Below are 15,826 nucleotides of genomic sequence, written 5' to 3' on the forward strand. Positions count from 1 at the left end.
TTTCTCCGCTCTCATCTTTCCACGAACGCACGACGCACGCTCCGCCTCTTTCTCTATTTGTCGTGCAAATTCTGCGACCCAACCGCCCGGCGCCGCATTTCCGCCCCCTCTACACGTCTCAACGGCCGACGCCGGGGGCCCGTCTCTTCAGCCAACCGGCGTCCTAGCGCTTGTAAGTCCCTCCTCTTTATGCAAATAATCCATGTCTGCTTCGCAGGCCTTTTTTTTTTTTAAAATAAGGACAACCCTGGAAGTAAAGAGGAATACGGTAGAAAGCGCCCCGCCCTTTATGCAAATCAAGGGGCGTGTCTAGGCGCGGAGGGAGGCGGGAGTGGGGGGGCGCTCCCGGGGGCGGCGGTTGCCCGGATGGGCCGTTAGTCGGAGCCCAGCCGCGGAGTGAGCGAGGGAGACGGGAGGAGCCGAACCCGGCGCCATCCGCCGCCATCCGCCCCCGCCCCACCGCCATCCTACTCCGGGGAGTCCCTAGGCCCCGGTCCCGGACCCCCGCGCACCCGGCCAGGTGAGTCTGGGCAAGCCGAATGCTAACGCCCTTTTCCGGCGCGGGAGCGGTGGTGGCAGCGGCGGTGGCGGCGGCGGCGGGCTGGGGGGAGGAGAAGCTGCCATTAGCCGCCGCCATTTTGTCCTCCTGCTGCCGGGCCCTGCCTGCCCCTCCCCCTCCGATACTCCCACCCGGGGACCCGCACCTCCAGCCCTCCTCTGAGTCCACAGCCTGTCCTTACCTTCCCGCCTTCCTGGCTTCCTGGAGCGACCTTCACTCCTGGGCCGCAACTCCCCATTCTCCACTGCGCTCCTGGTTTCTCACCCCTATTTGTGGGCCCCCTTCTCTGCGGCCACTCTGGGGTGGGCCGCGCCTGACTGTGCTCTCCCAGAATCTTCTTTCCTCCATAGTGGACCCCCTCCCATCACTCAGCGCTAGGGTATCCCCTTGACGCCCCACTTCGCTTCGAGTCACTCCCACTCTGAAACCCTGTTTTTATCCTGCATCTGTGCTTTTTGCGTTCCTCGGTCTCCCCTCTGCTTTTTTTCATTTTTCCTATTCTCTATGTCTTTTCTATCCCACCCCCCCCTTTTTTTCTGGGCCTGTTGACACTGGCCCCCCTTACTGTGATCTACATCCTTTTCCTATAACTCCTGCTTACGTGTATTATTTTCCACCTGCCTTCATATTAACTCTCTTTTATTAGTCTTAGTCTGTTCACTCCACAATTCTTCTGTCTCCTTTTGCTTCAGAGACTGACCTTAAATACCTGCAAAGAGACCCCCATCCCCTCATCTAACCTGTCTTAAAGTTCTTGATTTCAGCTTTCATCCTGGTCCTGTCTGGATATCCCACCAACCTCCATCTTTTTCCTTTACATTATTTTCTATAAATGAATGCCTGGTCGCTCAGGAACTGAGGATGGAGCATTTGGCCTGCTTAAGGAGCAAGGGGCATTAGGGAAAGAAATGACTGCTGATAGGCCTTTTTACTGGGAAGGAAAATGAAATTGGTTCTGGCCTTGGCCCCAAGCTTGCAGGGTGTCTATGTTTTTTGTTTCGCTCACATCTCCAGAAGGTGAACCAGAGCCTGCCAGTGTTTCATCTAATGAAAAAAAATTCTTCCAGGAGGCAGGATAGGGGCAAGTGTAGGAAAAGATAGGTTATCCCAAATACTTGGTTCTATAACTTGGGAGTATGTAGAGCCCCAATTGTTCTATGAGGAATTCTCTGGCACCAGCCCCAAGTCTGGCTGAGCAGGCTCATAAAATCCTTAAACTCCTGGCATACCTTCCTGCAAATCTTCCCAGATGGGAGTGAGGCTGCTGAGAATAGAACCCGGGGCACAGTTAGGAAGCTAGTGTCTAATAAGTAGGGGATCTAGATATTTGTACCTTACATGATAGAGCTGTATTCCTCTTTCTGGTTTTCTCTGGGGCTTAGACTTGCTCTTTTTTTTATTGTAGGTCTCTGAAATGATTTTGGTGGAGGGAGAAGAGGTTATTACTTGTGGGGTTAGTGAAGAGGCTGCTGCCCTTTATAGACTGGCACAAAAGGGAGGGTGTTTACACAAGAAGATACTGAATTTTTATTCGCATTTTCATGGCAAGAGATGTCTGGGGAAAAGAGGGAACATGGCATTTGGGCTCTGTTGGGAGTTAAGTAGATAATGATTGCTTAAAGAGACTGGGGTGTTTGATTAGATGGGAGGAAAAGACATGAGAGAGCCACATATCTGGGCCCCTATTGAGAATGGAAGGGAGCATCTAGGCTTTTCTGTTGGAATCTGTAAATGAAACAGAGACTGAAACACTTGGTGTCTGGCCCACAGGCTCCGGCACGTTTTGGGGGAGGTGCCTGCAGGACCCAACGTACTCAATGAGCTTCCAGCGCAATGTCCGATCGCTCGGGGCCGACTGCCAAGGGGAAGGATGGAAAGAAGTATTCCTCGCTCAACCTGTTTGATACGTATAAGGGCAAGTCCTTAGAGATCCAGAAACCCACTGGTGAGGGTCCTGCAATGATGTGCTTAATTATTGGAGGCTGGGCATGAATGGGTCATGTGTTTTAGAGCTCTCCAAAGGGAAACAGCTGTAGTACATACATCAAAAAAAAAGAGGAACACTAGAGACTTTCCAGTTTTGTCTTGGGTCCCATAGGGCATGTTGCACTTTGGGTAAACACTAGTACCCTCCTACAAAGGCGTGTCTATGGTTTCCTATCTTTGGACATGTAAGAATTGGAGGCAAAGAAATGTGGATTTGGAGAAATCTGGGGCCAGCTTGCACCTTGCAGGCTCAAGATCAGCCATCCCACAAAGAAGTATTGAATGTAAAACATTTCAGTCTTCCTGATAGGATTTCTGAGTTTGCCTAGGGCAAAGGGAGGGAAGATTTCTAAGAGAAGTTGGGTAATGAGACTGAGGATGCGTGTCTAAATGGAGCCTAGGGTAGGATGCTGTCAGATCTCTGAGGCATTTTTCATCCTCCACCTTTTCTCCAGTTGCCCCTCGCCATGGCTTGCAGAGTCTCGGGAAAGTTGCCATTGCACGGCGTATGCCACCCCCAGCCAACCTTCCAAGCCTGAAAGCCGAGAACAAAGGCAATGACCCCAACGTCTCACTAGTGCCGAAAGACGGAACAGGATGGGCAAGCAAACAGGAGCAGTCCGACCCCAAGAGGTAGACAGAGGCTTGGGGGACCCAGAGTTACGAGTATTTTAACTTTGAACTTCAGGAAGAGTTGGCGCTTGGTCTAGCCCTGCCACTTAAGAGTCAGAGACAGAGAAGATTTTCTCCTGCCTACTGCAGCAGTCCTGTTAAATGACTAGGGAATAGTACCTTTTAGCTTTCTGTCAGATGGATAGAAAGTTGGAAGAAACAGTTCAGCCTATGCAGTAAGACAAGATTATGGCATTTTGTTCTAGTATTTGTAACCAGTATCTAAGAGGCTTGGGTTCAGTTCCTGTCCTCGACCAGTTGGATAAGCAGGAGAGCCACAACCATCTTAGGCTCTGAATAACCTTATTCTACCATTCCTTAGTTCCGATGCCTCAACCGCTCAGCCGCCGGAATCGCAGCCACTGCCGGCTTCACAGACGCCTGCCTCCAACCAACCGAAACGACCCCCAGCAACCCCCGAGGTATTGAAGAAATGGATGTTACTTAAGGGTTGGGGGGCAAGAATGGCTTGTATCTCCTCACCCACATTGCCATTTATTATTTCACTGCTTCCCCAGAACACTCCTTCGGTTCCAAGCGGGGTAAAGTCCTGGGCACAAGCCAGCGTCACCCATGGAGCACATGGAGATGGTGAGTGAAGGGCTGTTTGGGGAGCTCTCTCCAGGCACCCTTTTAGGTAGGAGCCTTGCACTATACCTTCAGCGAAGTGTTCTCATTCCTCTTTGACTAAATTTTGGGCTGCATATTCAGTTTTATAGGGCATTTGAGCAAGTTTGTCTCAGTGTTACACAAGTGTGAGGAGAGTGTCCTAGAACTGACTTTGTTTCTTGGGGAATGAGTACCTAATACATAGTGGGTGAGTTTGGAGGTGGAACTGGATCTGGTACCCATCAGGACCTTCAACTTTGATGGTGCATTCTCAGTAAATGTATTTTTGTCTCCTATTCTTGAACCTCAACCCCAACAGGTGGAAGGGCATCAAGCCTACTGTCACGATTCTCTCGAGAGGAATTTCCGACCCTGCAGGCGGCTGGCGACCAGGACAAGGCTGCCAAGGAAAGGGAGTCTGCCGAACAGTCGTCTGGGCCCGGACTAAACCTCCGCCCCCAAAGTGAGTGGCTGTTGTGAGGCAGGGAGGGAGGGAAGGAGTGATTAAGTTACCCTCTTGGGCAGGACATAACCTTATTCCATCTCAGAACTAAGTACTGGCTTATTTATCTTTCTCCCCATCATTTTCAGCTACATTCACACTCTGCCTTTTTCAAAATACAGATTCTACTACTTGGAGGGACGGAGGTGGGCGTGGCCCTGATGAGCTGGAGGGCCCGGACTCCAAACTTCATCATGGCCATGATCCCCGGGCTGGGCTGCAGCCTTCAGGCCCACCCCAGTTCCCTCCCTACCGCGGAATGATGCCGCCCTTCGTGAGTTTGGATGTGTTTTGGATTGGTTGGACTGGAAGCTGGAGAGTTAAGGGTTAGGACTTAGTTTGTGGAGAGGGCAGCTGGAAAACAGGAGCCTGTGACATAGAGTGAGGGTCGGGGGAGGATGATAGGTTTAGGGAGCTGGTTGGCTATTTGACTGTCTCTGAGCAGCTACTGTTGGGCCTTTTTGCAGATGTATCCCCCATATCTCCCGTTTCCTCCACCGTATGGACCCCAGGGGCCTTATCGATACCCCACTCCTGATGGGCCCAGGTGAGTAATCCAGTTCTGGGTTTGTGGTTGGGGAGAGGGGAAGCCTTTTGGGGAAGATGGTTTTCTAGCGAGGAGGCTTGGTCTTACGTGTGTCTATAAAACTGTTTTATTCTCTTCTCCTATTTGCCTTTTCATACACAGCCGTTTTCCCCGTGTGGCAGGCCCCCGAGGCTCAGGACCACCAATGCGCCTTGTAGAGCCTGTGGGTCGGCCTTCCATTCTTAAAGAAGATAACCTCAAAGAGTTTGACCAGTTGGACCAGGAGAATGATGATGGTTGGGCAGGTGAGTGGATATTAAGGACTAAGTATTTTAGTTTTAAAAGGCAAAATCTGGTGAGGAAATAAAATGGGGTCAGGTGTGATAAAAGACATTGAAAGGTAGGGAGGTACATGGAGGAAAGCCAAGTCCTGGTAGAGAGCTGAGAGGAGTGAGTGACAGGAGCCATGGTGGATCTAGACATCCATCGGGAGGGCAGTTGGCATTGGTAGTGCATCTTGTCGTGTAGTTCCAGATCCCTTCCTGTGTTCCAGTGGATATCAGACTAGAGAGCAGAATGCTTGGGTTCCAGTCATCACTTTTCTCTTCAGGGGCCCACGAGGAGGTTGACTACACTGAGAAGCTCAAGTTCAGCGATGAGGAAGATGGGCGAGACTCCGATGAGGAGGGAGCTGAGGGCCAGTGAGTTAGGGCCCTCTGGGGAGAGGAGGGGAGCTCAGTTTCTCTCACAGTAATATACTCTTAAAGGCTCTGGGTTTCAGCTGATTTTAATTCCATTGTTGGTTTGCTCACAGCAAGGAGTCCCAGTCAGCTGCTGGTGAGGAACGGCCCCCTGAAGCAGATGGCAAAAAGGGCAACTCCCCCGGCAGCGAACCGCCCCCTCCTAAGACGGCCTGGGCAGAGACCTCTCGGCCTCCAGAGACAGAGCCGGGGCCTCCTGCCCCAAAGCCTCCCCCACCCCCACCTCACCGGGGCCCCGCCGGGAATTGGGGCCCCCCTGGGGACTACCCAGTGAGTGTCTACAATGAGGGGTTGAGAGGGTTAGTTGTGGGAGATTAGTTTCAGCTGAGTAATTGAAGCAGTAGGAATAGAGGAAGCGGGAGGGAAGGCCAGAAATGGGCTGCAGGAAGTGTAGAGCTGTGGAGCATCTCTGAAAAGGTTGAACATTGTTGGTGACAAGCAAGTCTGGGTTAACAGAGAAATTGGTTGCTAGTTAGGAAAAACGGGGAGACCTGGGTTTTGGGGTCTTTGAAAGAGGAAACAAGACTAGGATGATGAGTTTGTTACTACCCAGAGAGGTCATCGGCCCCAAGGCCTGGTCTTTGCACCTACAGCTAGAAACAGTTGGTGAGTCTGAAAGAGATTGTAAGAAACATAATGACTGACACCTCTGGCCCTGCTGGGTCTGCCCACTGACAGGATCGTGGGGGCCCTCCCTGCAAGCCCCCAGCACCCGAAGACGAGGATGAGGCATGGCGACAGCGGCGAAAGCAGTCTTCCTCTGAAATCTCCCTGGCTGTGGAGCGGGCCCGGCGACGGCGAGAGGAGGAGGAGCGGCGCATGCAGGAGGAGCGCAGGGCAGCCTGTGCTGAGAAGCTCAAGCGACTCGATGAGAAGTTTGGGGCACCTGACAAGCGGCTCAAAGCAGAGCCTGCTGCACCACCTGCTGCCCCTCCTGTCCCTGCTCCACCACCTGCAGCCCCCAAGGAACTGCCCGCACCTCCAGTTCCTCCAACTGCACCAGTCCCATCGCCTGAAAAAGAACCAGAAGAGCCGGCACAGATGGCTCCTGCCCAGTCCACCCCCACTCCAGGTGTGGCTCCAGCTCCCACTCTGGTGAGTGGTGGTGGCAGTACCAGTAGCACCAGCAGTGGCAGCTTCGAAGCCAGCCCAGGTATGGAGATGGTGATAGGTACTACCAGGTGCCAGATCTCTGCTTGGGGTCGAGGGTGCAGGTGGTAAGGATGGGAGTAAACGAAATAGAAGGCAGCTATTTTGGTTTATTGGGCTGTCTGTGGTAGGGGTAAAAGGGGTCCTTGTGCTTGTGTGGACATCTAAAGGGGAAAGATTTTGGTACCTGAATCCCTGAGTAAGTAGTGATCTAAAACCACTTTCCATAGGCCTAGCATGGAGCAAGACTGAAGAAAGTGTCTTATTTTGGTGATTTCATGGGAAGTTAATGCCACCACTGTTGGCTCTTGAAATACCATGAAGTGTTTTCATGGGTTTTAAATGGGAAAGTCTTAACCTTTAGAGGGGGAGCTAGAGGTGAGAGCTGAAATTATGGGGGTGTTGATGGAGTATCTGTTGGTAGACTAGGCTACTCTGATTGTTGTCTTTTCTTCAATGCAGTGGAACCTCAGCTGCCCTCAAAAGAGGGTCCTGAACTGTCAGAAGAGGTTCCTTCTCCTGCCACACCTCCGGTCCCAAAGGTGGAACCCAAGGGTGATGGGGTTGGTCCCACCCGGCAGCCCCCCAGCCAAAGCTCAGGCTACCCCAAATATCAGAAGTCATTGCCTCCTCGTTTCCAGCGGCAGCAGCAGGTGAAGCTGAATTACTTTCTTAAGGACTGCTGCTTTCCTTGGTTTCAACATTCATTCTATCCATAAGTTACTTTCTGGGTCCCTCTACCAGTTCTGTCTCCATTATGTCACCCTAGTTTCCATCTAGCCCGTGTATTTGTAACATTTATGTATTGCCTTTATCTTGCTCCTTTTTCTGTCTGGGGCCTTTAATGCCTCTCTCATCTCCTTTTTTCCTTCCCCAGGAGCAGCTCTTGAAGCAGCAACAACAGCAGCAGTGGCAGCAGCATCAACAGGGCTCCGCTCCACCTGCCCCTGTGCCCCCATCACCACCACAGCCTGTGACTTTGGGGGCTGTGCCGGCTCCACAGGCTCCACCACCCCCTCCCAAGGCCCTGTACCCAGGTGCTCTGGGCCGGCCCCCACCCATGCCCCCAATGAACTTTGATCCCCGATGGATGATGATTCCTCCTTATGTGGACCCCCGGCTCCTCCAAGGCCGGCCCCCTCTGGACTTCTACCCTCCTGGTGTGCACCCCTCTGGTAAGGGGCCATAGGAGGGGTAGGGGACAGGGAACCTCTTAGTCCTGGAAGTTGGGATCAGCATCTTGCTATGGAGAAGAAAAGCTACTAGTTAAGAGGAAGCTTAGCATTGCTGAGATAACTTCTTGTTGCAAGAATGAAAGAGTAGTTCTTTATCCAGGATTAATGTGGGGGTTATTGATTGATTTCATTTATAGAGAAGCTTAGTGGACAACTCTGTTTCAGGAGAGCAGACAAGGTCCAGGAGATGGAGGTGCTGACATTGATTGGACAGACATGGAGGATTAGACTGGGTGATACTTTGTGCTGAAGGGCCTGTAACATGAAAAAAGGGTTTTTCTCATACTGTTTTGTTTCCTCAGGCCTAGTTCCCCGGGAGCGTTCAGACAGTGGGGGCTCAAGCTCAGAGCCATTTGAACGCCACGCACCCCCACTCTTACGGGACCGGGGCACCCCACCAGTGGATCCAAAGTTGGCCTGGGTAGGAGATGTCTTCACCACCACCCCTGCTGACCCCCGCCCACTTACCTCACCGCTGCGCCAGGCTGCTGATGAGGACGACAAGGGGATGAGGTGAGTCTGGGGAGAGAAATGGGTGAGTTTCATAGTGAAAAGATCTGGGGTAGGAGAAAAGGTACTTTGGATTATTGGTGAGGTGATAGGGATAAACATGAAAGGAGTGTCTGGGTCATAATAAAGTATTCTCTTTCCCTACCTAGTCTGTTTTCCTCGTCTTGAGATATTTCCGTTCTTTTCTGTCTCCCTCTTCAGGAGCGAGACCCCTCCAGTACCTCCCCCACCACCCTATCTGGCCAGTTATCCAGGCTTTCCTGAGAATGGAGCCCCTGGGCCCCCAATCCCTCGCTTCCCTCTGGAGGAGACAGCTCCCCCAGGGCCCCGTCCACTCCCCTGGCCCCCAGGCAGTGATGAGGCGGCCAAGATACAAGCTCCACCACCCAAGAAGGAAACCCCCAAGGAGGAGACTCCACAGCTAACAGGGCCAGAAGCTGGCCGGAAGCCTGCCCGCGGAGTTGGAGGCCAAGGCCCCCTGCCACCTCGCAGAGAAAGCCGCACTGAGACCCGCTGGGGACCTCGCCCGGGCAGCAGTCGTCGTGGAATCCCTCCGGAGGAGCCTGGGGCCCCTCCCCGCCGGGCCGGGCCTATAAAGAAACCCCCACCACCTACGAAAGTTGAAGAGCTGCCCCCTAAGCCCCTTGAACAGGGGGATGAAACCCCTAAAGTTCCAAAGCCAGACCCACTGAAGATGGCAAAGGGGAAGATAGGGGGCCCCAAGGAGACCCCACCAAGTGGGAATCTTTCCCCTGCCCCAAGGCTTCGGAGGGACTATTCCTATGAAAGAGTGGGTCCTAACTCTTGCAGGGGGCGGGGCCGTGGGGAATATTTTGCCAGAGGGAGGGGTTTTCGGGGGACTTATGGGGGGCGGGGGCGGGGAACCCGAAGCCGAGAGTTCCGCAGTTACCGAGAGTTCCGTGGAGACGATGGGCGTGGAGGTGGGGCCGGGGGACCGAATCATCCCCCTGCTCCCCGAGGCCGCACTGCCAGCGAGACACGAAGTGAGGGTTCAGAGTATGAAGAGATCCCCAAGCGGCGCCGTCAGCGGGGCTCAGAAACAGGCAGTGAGACCCATGAGAGTGATCTGGCCCCATCAGACAAGGAGGCCCCCACACCCAAGGAAGGAGTTCTCACCCAGGTTCCTCTTGCTCCCCCATCATCAGAAGCACCTCCTTCACCAGCCCCAGCCCGCTTTTCAACTGCCCGGGGTGGGCGTGTCTTCACTCCCAGAGGGGTGCCATCCCGCCGGGGTCGAGGGGGAGGGCGGCCCCCTCCCCCCATTTGCCCAGGCTGGAGTCCTCCAACCAAGTCCCTGGCTCCTAAGAAGCCTCCAACAGGTCCTTTGCCACCAAATAAGGAGCCTTTGAAAGAGAAGCTGATTCCAGGACCTTTGTCCCCTATGGCCCGAGGAGGCAGCAGTGGAGGCAGCAATGTTGGTATGGGTGTGGAAGATGGGGAGCGGCCCAGGAGGAGGCGACATGGGAGGGCTCAGCAGCAGGACAAACCACCTCGTTTCCGGAGGCTGAAACAGGAACGGGAGAATGCTGCCAGAGGGACTGAGGGCAAGCCCTCTTCCTTAACCCTTCCAGCCTCCTCTCCTGGACCGGAGGAGGCCCTCACAACAGTAGCAGTGCCTCCACCTCCTCGCAGGGCAGCTGCCAAGTCTCCTGATCTGTCAAACCAGAACTCAGACCAAGCCAATGAGGAATGGGAGACAGCGTCAGAGAGCAGCGACTTTGCTAGTGAGCGCCGGGGAGACAAGGAGGCTCCCCCACCAGCACTGCTAACCCCCAAAGCTATGGGGACTCCTGGGGGCGTTGGAGGTGGACCAGGCATTTCAGCCATGTCCCGTGGAGATCTGAGCCAGAGAGCCAAGGATTTGAGCAAGCGGAGCTTCTCAAGTCAGCGGCCCGGCATGGAAAGGCAGAACCGGCGCCCAGGCCCAAGCAGCAAGGCTGGCAGTGGTGGCGGCAGCAGTGGAGGAGGAGGTGGGGGTCCTGGAGGGAGGACCGGCCCAGGGCGAGGGGACAAGAGGAGCTGGCCCTCTCCCAAGAACCGAAGGTGGGTAGGAACAGGCTGTTACAAAGTTTAATTGTAGAGTTAAAAACAGGATGGGGAAGATTGAAAAATCAGGGTGGAGGTGCGGAGGAAACCTGAGGGAAAGGTGTGAAGTTGGGGGCTGTGGAGTTTGAGATCTGAGGGCACAGGCTAAGCTGTTAGGCACTGGGGTATTTGTGTTGAGGGAAGGCAGCTGGAAAGCAATTGATAAGTTGGGAACACCCATAATCCTTGCTCCCCATCATAGATATGTATGTGTATAATTGCTTAAAAGTGCTCAGAAACACCTGGATTTTAGCAGAGGACAGGTCGAAGATGAAGTAGAGTTCGATTTCTAGGGAAAACATAACAATTTTGTGACAACTGGAGCTGATGCTCTGTTCTCTTCAGCCGTCCTCCGGAGGAGCGTCCCCCAGGGCTTCCTCTGCCTCCCCCGCCCCCGAGCAGTTCTGCTGTCTTCCGCCTGGACCAAGTTATCCACAGCAACCCTGCTGGCATCCAACAGGCCCTGGCGCAGCTCAGCAGCCGCCAAGGAAGTGCAGCTGCACCAGGGAGCCACCCAAGGCCCAAGCCTGGAGCTCCCCAAACCCCTCAAGGCCCCTCCCCTCGGCCCCCAACCCGGTATGATCCTCAGAGGGCCAACAACAACGGCATCGATTCAGGTAAGCTGGAGGGACTAAGGGTGTGCGTGTCTCCATCCCCACAGAAGATCAGATGCTGAAGGGGCAAGATTCTGTGGCCTGGGGGGCCTTGATGCCAGATGTCTGCACTGAGGGTAGAAGGATTGGGAGGTGGAGTAAGGAGGAAGTGCTCGGGTCAGTGATGGAGCAAGGCAGATGCTAACAGATTTCCCCTTTTCTCCAGACCCCCACTTGGAGGAGCCAGGGCCAGTGGTGAGGGGGGTGGGCGGGACTCCCCGGGACTCTGCCGGGGTCAATCCCTTCCCCCCCAAACGGCGAGAGCGACCTCCCAGAAAACCAGAGCTGCTACAGGAGGTGAGGGGTGGGGCTTGAGGTTGTGCTTAGCTGCTCTCACTTAAACGTTTTTACTCATGTTTTCTTTTTTTCTAGTCTCTGTCCTATTAGTGTCATTGTGTTCTCACCCTGAAGCCTCAGTATTAGTCACTGCTTGTCTCCCATGTTTCTTTGCCCCACACGTGGGGCACTCTTGTCTCAGCTGCTTACGTTCCGTAATGCCCTCATTCATGTTTTGCTTCTGACTTTTCTAACCTTTAGGAATCTTTGCCATCTTCTCATACCTCTGGATTCTTGGGCCCCAAACCCGAGGGCCCAGGCCCTCAGGGAGAGTCCCGAGATGCAGGAACAGAGGCCCTGACCCCTCAAATCTGGAACCGTTTACATACTGGTGAGTTAAGCTGAGCAGAAGGAAGGCCTGTGTTAGAGAGCTTAGAGAGAGGTGAGCTACAGAACTGTTTTCTCACTTCTGTTCTGTTGGTGCTGTTCCCAGCCACTAGCCGAAAGAGTTTCCAGCCTGGCTCTGTAGAGCCTTGGATGGAACCCCTGAGTCCTTTTGAGGATGTGGCTGGCACAGAGGTAAGTGAGGGTGGGAGGGAGTGTCTGAGTTGGAATTTTATTGAGCACTGGTCTTAATTCCCCACGTTTTGGAATGAGTCTGGGGCTGTTTGGTCATGCAGTTGTCTCCTTTCTTTAGTTTGTGTGAGTACATCAGTCAGGTATATTGGGGTGCTTTCTACTCTGACTTAAGTCCTTTTCCACTCCTCTCAGATGAGTCAGTCTGACAGTGGGGTGGACCTGAGTGGGGATTCTCAGGTGTCATCAGGTCCCTGCAGCCAGCGAAGTTCCCCTGATGGAGGACTCAAGGGGACAGCAGAGGGACCCCCCAAGCGGCCTGGAGGCCCCTCACCTCTGAATGCTGTTCCTGGTGAGGGTCCACCTGGCTCTGAACCCTCTGAACCTCCTAGGAGACGACCACCTGCGCCCCATGATGGGGACAGAAAGGTAAATCACCACGAAAGGGTAAGAAGGTTTTTGGGACTCTGGCTTTGACCTTACCTTTGCCCTTTCCTCTGCCTATGTGTGCTGATTTGGCCTTCCCTTCCCCAACCCTTCATTGTGTTGCCCAATACAGGAGTTGCCCCGGGAGCAGCCTCTGCCCCCTGGGCCCATTGGCACAGAACGATTGCAGCGTACAGACCGAGGCCCAGAGCCTGGCTCCCTCCGCCCAGCCCATCGACCTGGTCCCCCAGTCCAGTTTGGTACCAGTGACAAGGTCTGAATGGGGTGAATCTGGGTGACTTGGGTTGGCTGGAGAGAAGGGAAGGGTTAGAAGTGGGAAGTGGAGGACACACGTCTGATACATGGGATAATCTCCCTTGCCTTGTGATCACAGGACTCGGACTTGCGTCTAGTGGTAGGAGATAGTTTAAAAGCAGAGAAGGAGCTAACTGCATCAGTCACTGAGGTAAGTGGGAGAGTGAGATTGATGGAAAGGCTTTAGACTTCTGGATAAGGTGTCTGGGAGTCACCAGGGCATCCAGGATGCCCAGATAGCCCTCTTGATAAGGCTTCTCCTTCCCAGGCCATTCCTATTTCCCAGGACTGGGAGCTGCTCCCCAGTGCTTCTGCCTCAGCTGAGCCACAATCCAAGAACATGGGTTCTGGGCATGGCCCAGAGCCCAGCTCCTCAGGCCAACGCTTGTACCCTGAGGTCTTCTATGGCAGCCCTGGGCCTCCCAGTTCTCAGGTAGGTCCTATTTCCTATCCCATGACCCTTTCTGCCTACTGTCTTCTAAAATCAAACCTTTCCAATTTGTAGTTTATACCTTCTTGTCATTTCATTTTTCTCCTTGCTTTTGCTATAGTGGGTGGGGGGTGGGTGAGCTTTTCTTGACGAGAGAAATTGGAACTATTCCAGCCTTACTCTTCTTCAGGTCTCAGGGGGAGCCATAGACTCTCAGTTACATCCCAACAGTGGAGGCTTCCGCCCTGGGACACCCTCGCTGCACCCTTACAGGTAAGACTAGATTTCTGTGGACTTCAGAAGGAAATGGAGCCGTGTTTTAGGGGAGAAGAAAGAGTAAGGTATTTCTAGAGTACCCAGAGGCTAGTGAACTTACCACATGGTTAAGGCTAACGGAGTAAATGACCCTGGCTTCCTGACACCTCTCCTCATCCTTGCTCCAATTTCTTTACAGATCACAGCCCCTGTACCTCCCCCCAGGCTCAGCTCCACCCTCTGCTCTGCTCTCTGGGGTGGCCGTCAAGGGCCAGTTTCTGGATTTCTCAGCACTGCAAGCAACAGAGCTGGGGAAATTGCCGGCTGGAGGAGTTCTTTACCCTCCACCTTCCTTCCTCTACTCTCCAGCTTTCTGCCCTAGCCCTCTACCAGACCCTCCCTTGCTTCAGGTAAGAGGTGGGTGGGTGCTGGGCTTGGGGAGTTAGGGGTGAGGGGAAGAATGCTTTTTGGGGAGTTGACGTATTTCTCCCTGTTCCCCAACAGGTGCGTCAGGATCTGCCATCCCCCTCAGATTTTTATTCTACTCTGCAACCTAGTGGCCAAAGTGGCTTCCTCCCCTCAGGGGCCCCTGCCCAGCAGGTACTGCTTATGTTCTCATTCTGTTCTCTTTCGAGCTTCTTTTTTTGTTAACTTGTTTGGACGCTATTCCTGGTATTCTGACATTCCTCTCTGTTCCCCACACACACTCCCATGTTTCTCATTACAGATGCTTCTACCCATGGTGGACTCACAGCTGCCTGTGGTGAACTTTGGCTCCCTGCCACCAGCGCCACCTCCCGCCCCACCTCCCCTCTCTCTGTTACCTGTGGGCCCTGCTCTGCAGCCCCCTAGTCTGGCTGTGCGGCCCCCACCTGCTCCTGCTACTGGGGTGCTGCCTTCACCTGCCAGGCCCTTCGGCCCTAGCTTGGGGCGAGCAGAGGTAAGGTACAGGAACTGAGGTGCTAGGGAACCCTGAGAGTTTAGGGGTAGGAATTCAGTATCAAGATTAAAGGGTTGAAAGGCAGGATTCTCATGAATTTTTTTTCCTTCAGCTGCACCCAGTGGAACTAAAGCCGTTCCAGGATTATCGAAAATTGAACAGCAACCTTGGGGGACCTGGGTCGTCACGTACTCCCCCAGCTGGAAGGCAAGAGAAGGGAATGGAATGCAGACTGCCTGTCCCCTAGGACTTCTTTGGTCACTTCAAATACTTTTCCTCCTGTAGGTCTTTCTCGGGCCTCAGTTGCCGTCTCAAGGCCCCGCCTTCCACCTACAGTGGAGTTTTCCGCACCCAGCGCATCGACCTTTACCAGCAGGTGAGGGAGAAACTCCTGTCTGAATTTACAGGAGTTAGCACCTGAGTTCCTGTTCTTCCATCCCTGACCTCCCTTTGACATAACTCTTGCACATGTACCTGTCCCCCAGGCGTCCCCATCTGATACCCTGCGCTGGATGCCAAAGCCTTGGGAGCGGACAGGGCCACCTCGAGAGGGGCCGTCCCGAAGGGCAGAGGAGCCTGGGTCCCGAGGGGACAAGGAGCCTGGGTTGCCCCCACCCCGCTGAGGGATTTCCCCTTGCCCCCTATCCCCGGGGCTTGTATATAGATTATAAATATATAAGGGGGAAAAGGGGTGGTGGGTGGAGAAGGGTTGTAGGGCTGGGGCCTTGCTTCCCCTCCTTCCCCCTCCCCTGGTCCCCTATCCCTGGGGCCGTTTGTTAAAAAAAGAAGAATAAAAGGATTAAAAAAAGTATTTCCAAAATGATTTTGGGGATGGGTTGGCTGTTTGCAATCTCTTGTCATATAGTCTGATGCCAGGTGATCTGTAGAGTGGTTTCATTCAGGGAATTGCTATTACTTCAGTGATCTCTTGTAACAAACTACCTCAACACTTAAACTGTTTTATTGTATCTTAAAGTTGTGTGGGCCAGGAATTACATCTGGGCTTCCCTGGGCAAATCTGTTTCTTGTGCCTGTGAGGTTGCTTGGTAACCAGTTTGTAGCTGGGCTATCCTATAGGGCTTTACTCACACGTCCGGGGCTGTGGTGGGCCGTCTGGAAGGTAGAATCCATTGGATTGTCAACCAATGTCTCTGTATAAGTTCTCTAGCAAGATAGAGTCACCAGGCCTTTTATGTCCATGAGCCAGTGTTCCAAGAGGTCTGGGCAAAAGCTGCAAAGCTCATGACCTGGCCTTAGGTTGCCTCTTCTACATTCTGTTTGTCCAGCATTAAGCTGGCTAAAAGGGGGAGGGGACGGCAACTGCGTCTTAAAAGGAGTAG

General features: G+C 53.6%; 1 protein-coding gene and 1 non-coding gene across 3 annotated transcripts; both read left to right on the forward strand.

The window, feature by feature from the left end:
* The first annotated feature begins 334 nt into the window (after positions 1 to 334).
* Positions 335 to 15,310, forward strand: PRRC2A (proline rich coiled-coil 2A). 2 transcript variants are annotated; one of them, XM_031435060.2, is made up of 31 exons: positions 335 to 520; positions 2,330 to 2,504; positions 3,001 to 3,178; positions 3,540 to 3,639; positions 3,736 to 3,808; positions 4,146 to 4,289; positions 4,451 to 4,602; positions 4,796 to 4,875; positions 5,017 to 5,159; positions 5,465 to 5,555; positions 5,669 to 5,885; positions 6,294 to 6,768; positions 7,227 to 7,417; positions 7,642 to 7,939; positions 8,302 to 8,512; positions 8,711 to 10,573; positions 10,961 to 11,232; positions 11,435 to 11,565; positions 11,806 to 11,935; positions 12,038 to 12,123; positions 12,316 to 12,549; positions 12,680 to 12,820; positions 12,941 to 13,012; positions 13,148 to 13,294; positions 13,482 to 13,564; positions 13,746 to 13,956; positions 14,051 to 14,146; positions 14,274 to 14,486; positions 14,599 to 14,693; positions 14,772 to 14,862; positions 14,972 to 15,310. In XM_031435060.2, exons 2-31 carry the CDS (start codon positions 2,393 to 2,395, stop codon positions 15,107 to 15,109), a joined length of 6,468 nt encoding a protein of 2,155 aa, XP_031290920.2. In that variant the 5' UTR covers positions 335 to 520; positions 2,330 to 2,392; the 3' UTR covers positions 15,110 to 15,310. The 2 variants fall into 2 exon arrangements, with proteins under 2 accessions (XP_031290920.2, XP_031290919.2); XM_031435059.2 differs by having other exon boundaries at positions 336 to 520; positions 13,130 to 13,294.
* LOC116147869 (small nucleolar RNA SNORA38) lies at positions 2,688 to 2,818 on the forward strand. The gene has a single exon (XR_004131460.2). It is a non-coding gene; the product is annotated as a small nucleolar RNA SNORA38 (small nucleolar RNA).
* Positions 15,311 to 15,826: the final 516 nt, after the last annotated feature.

This window comes from Camelus dromedarius, chromosome 19, assembly GCF_036321535.1.
Source record: "Camelus dromedarius isolate mCamDro1 chromosome 19, mCamDro1.pat, whole genome shotgun sequence".
Classification (NCBI taxonomy): Eukaryota; Metazoa; Chordata; class Mammalia; order Artiodactyla; family Camelidae; genus Camelus; species Camelus dromedarius.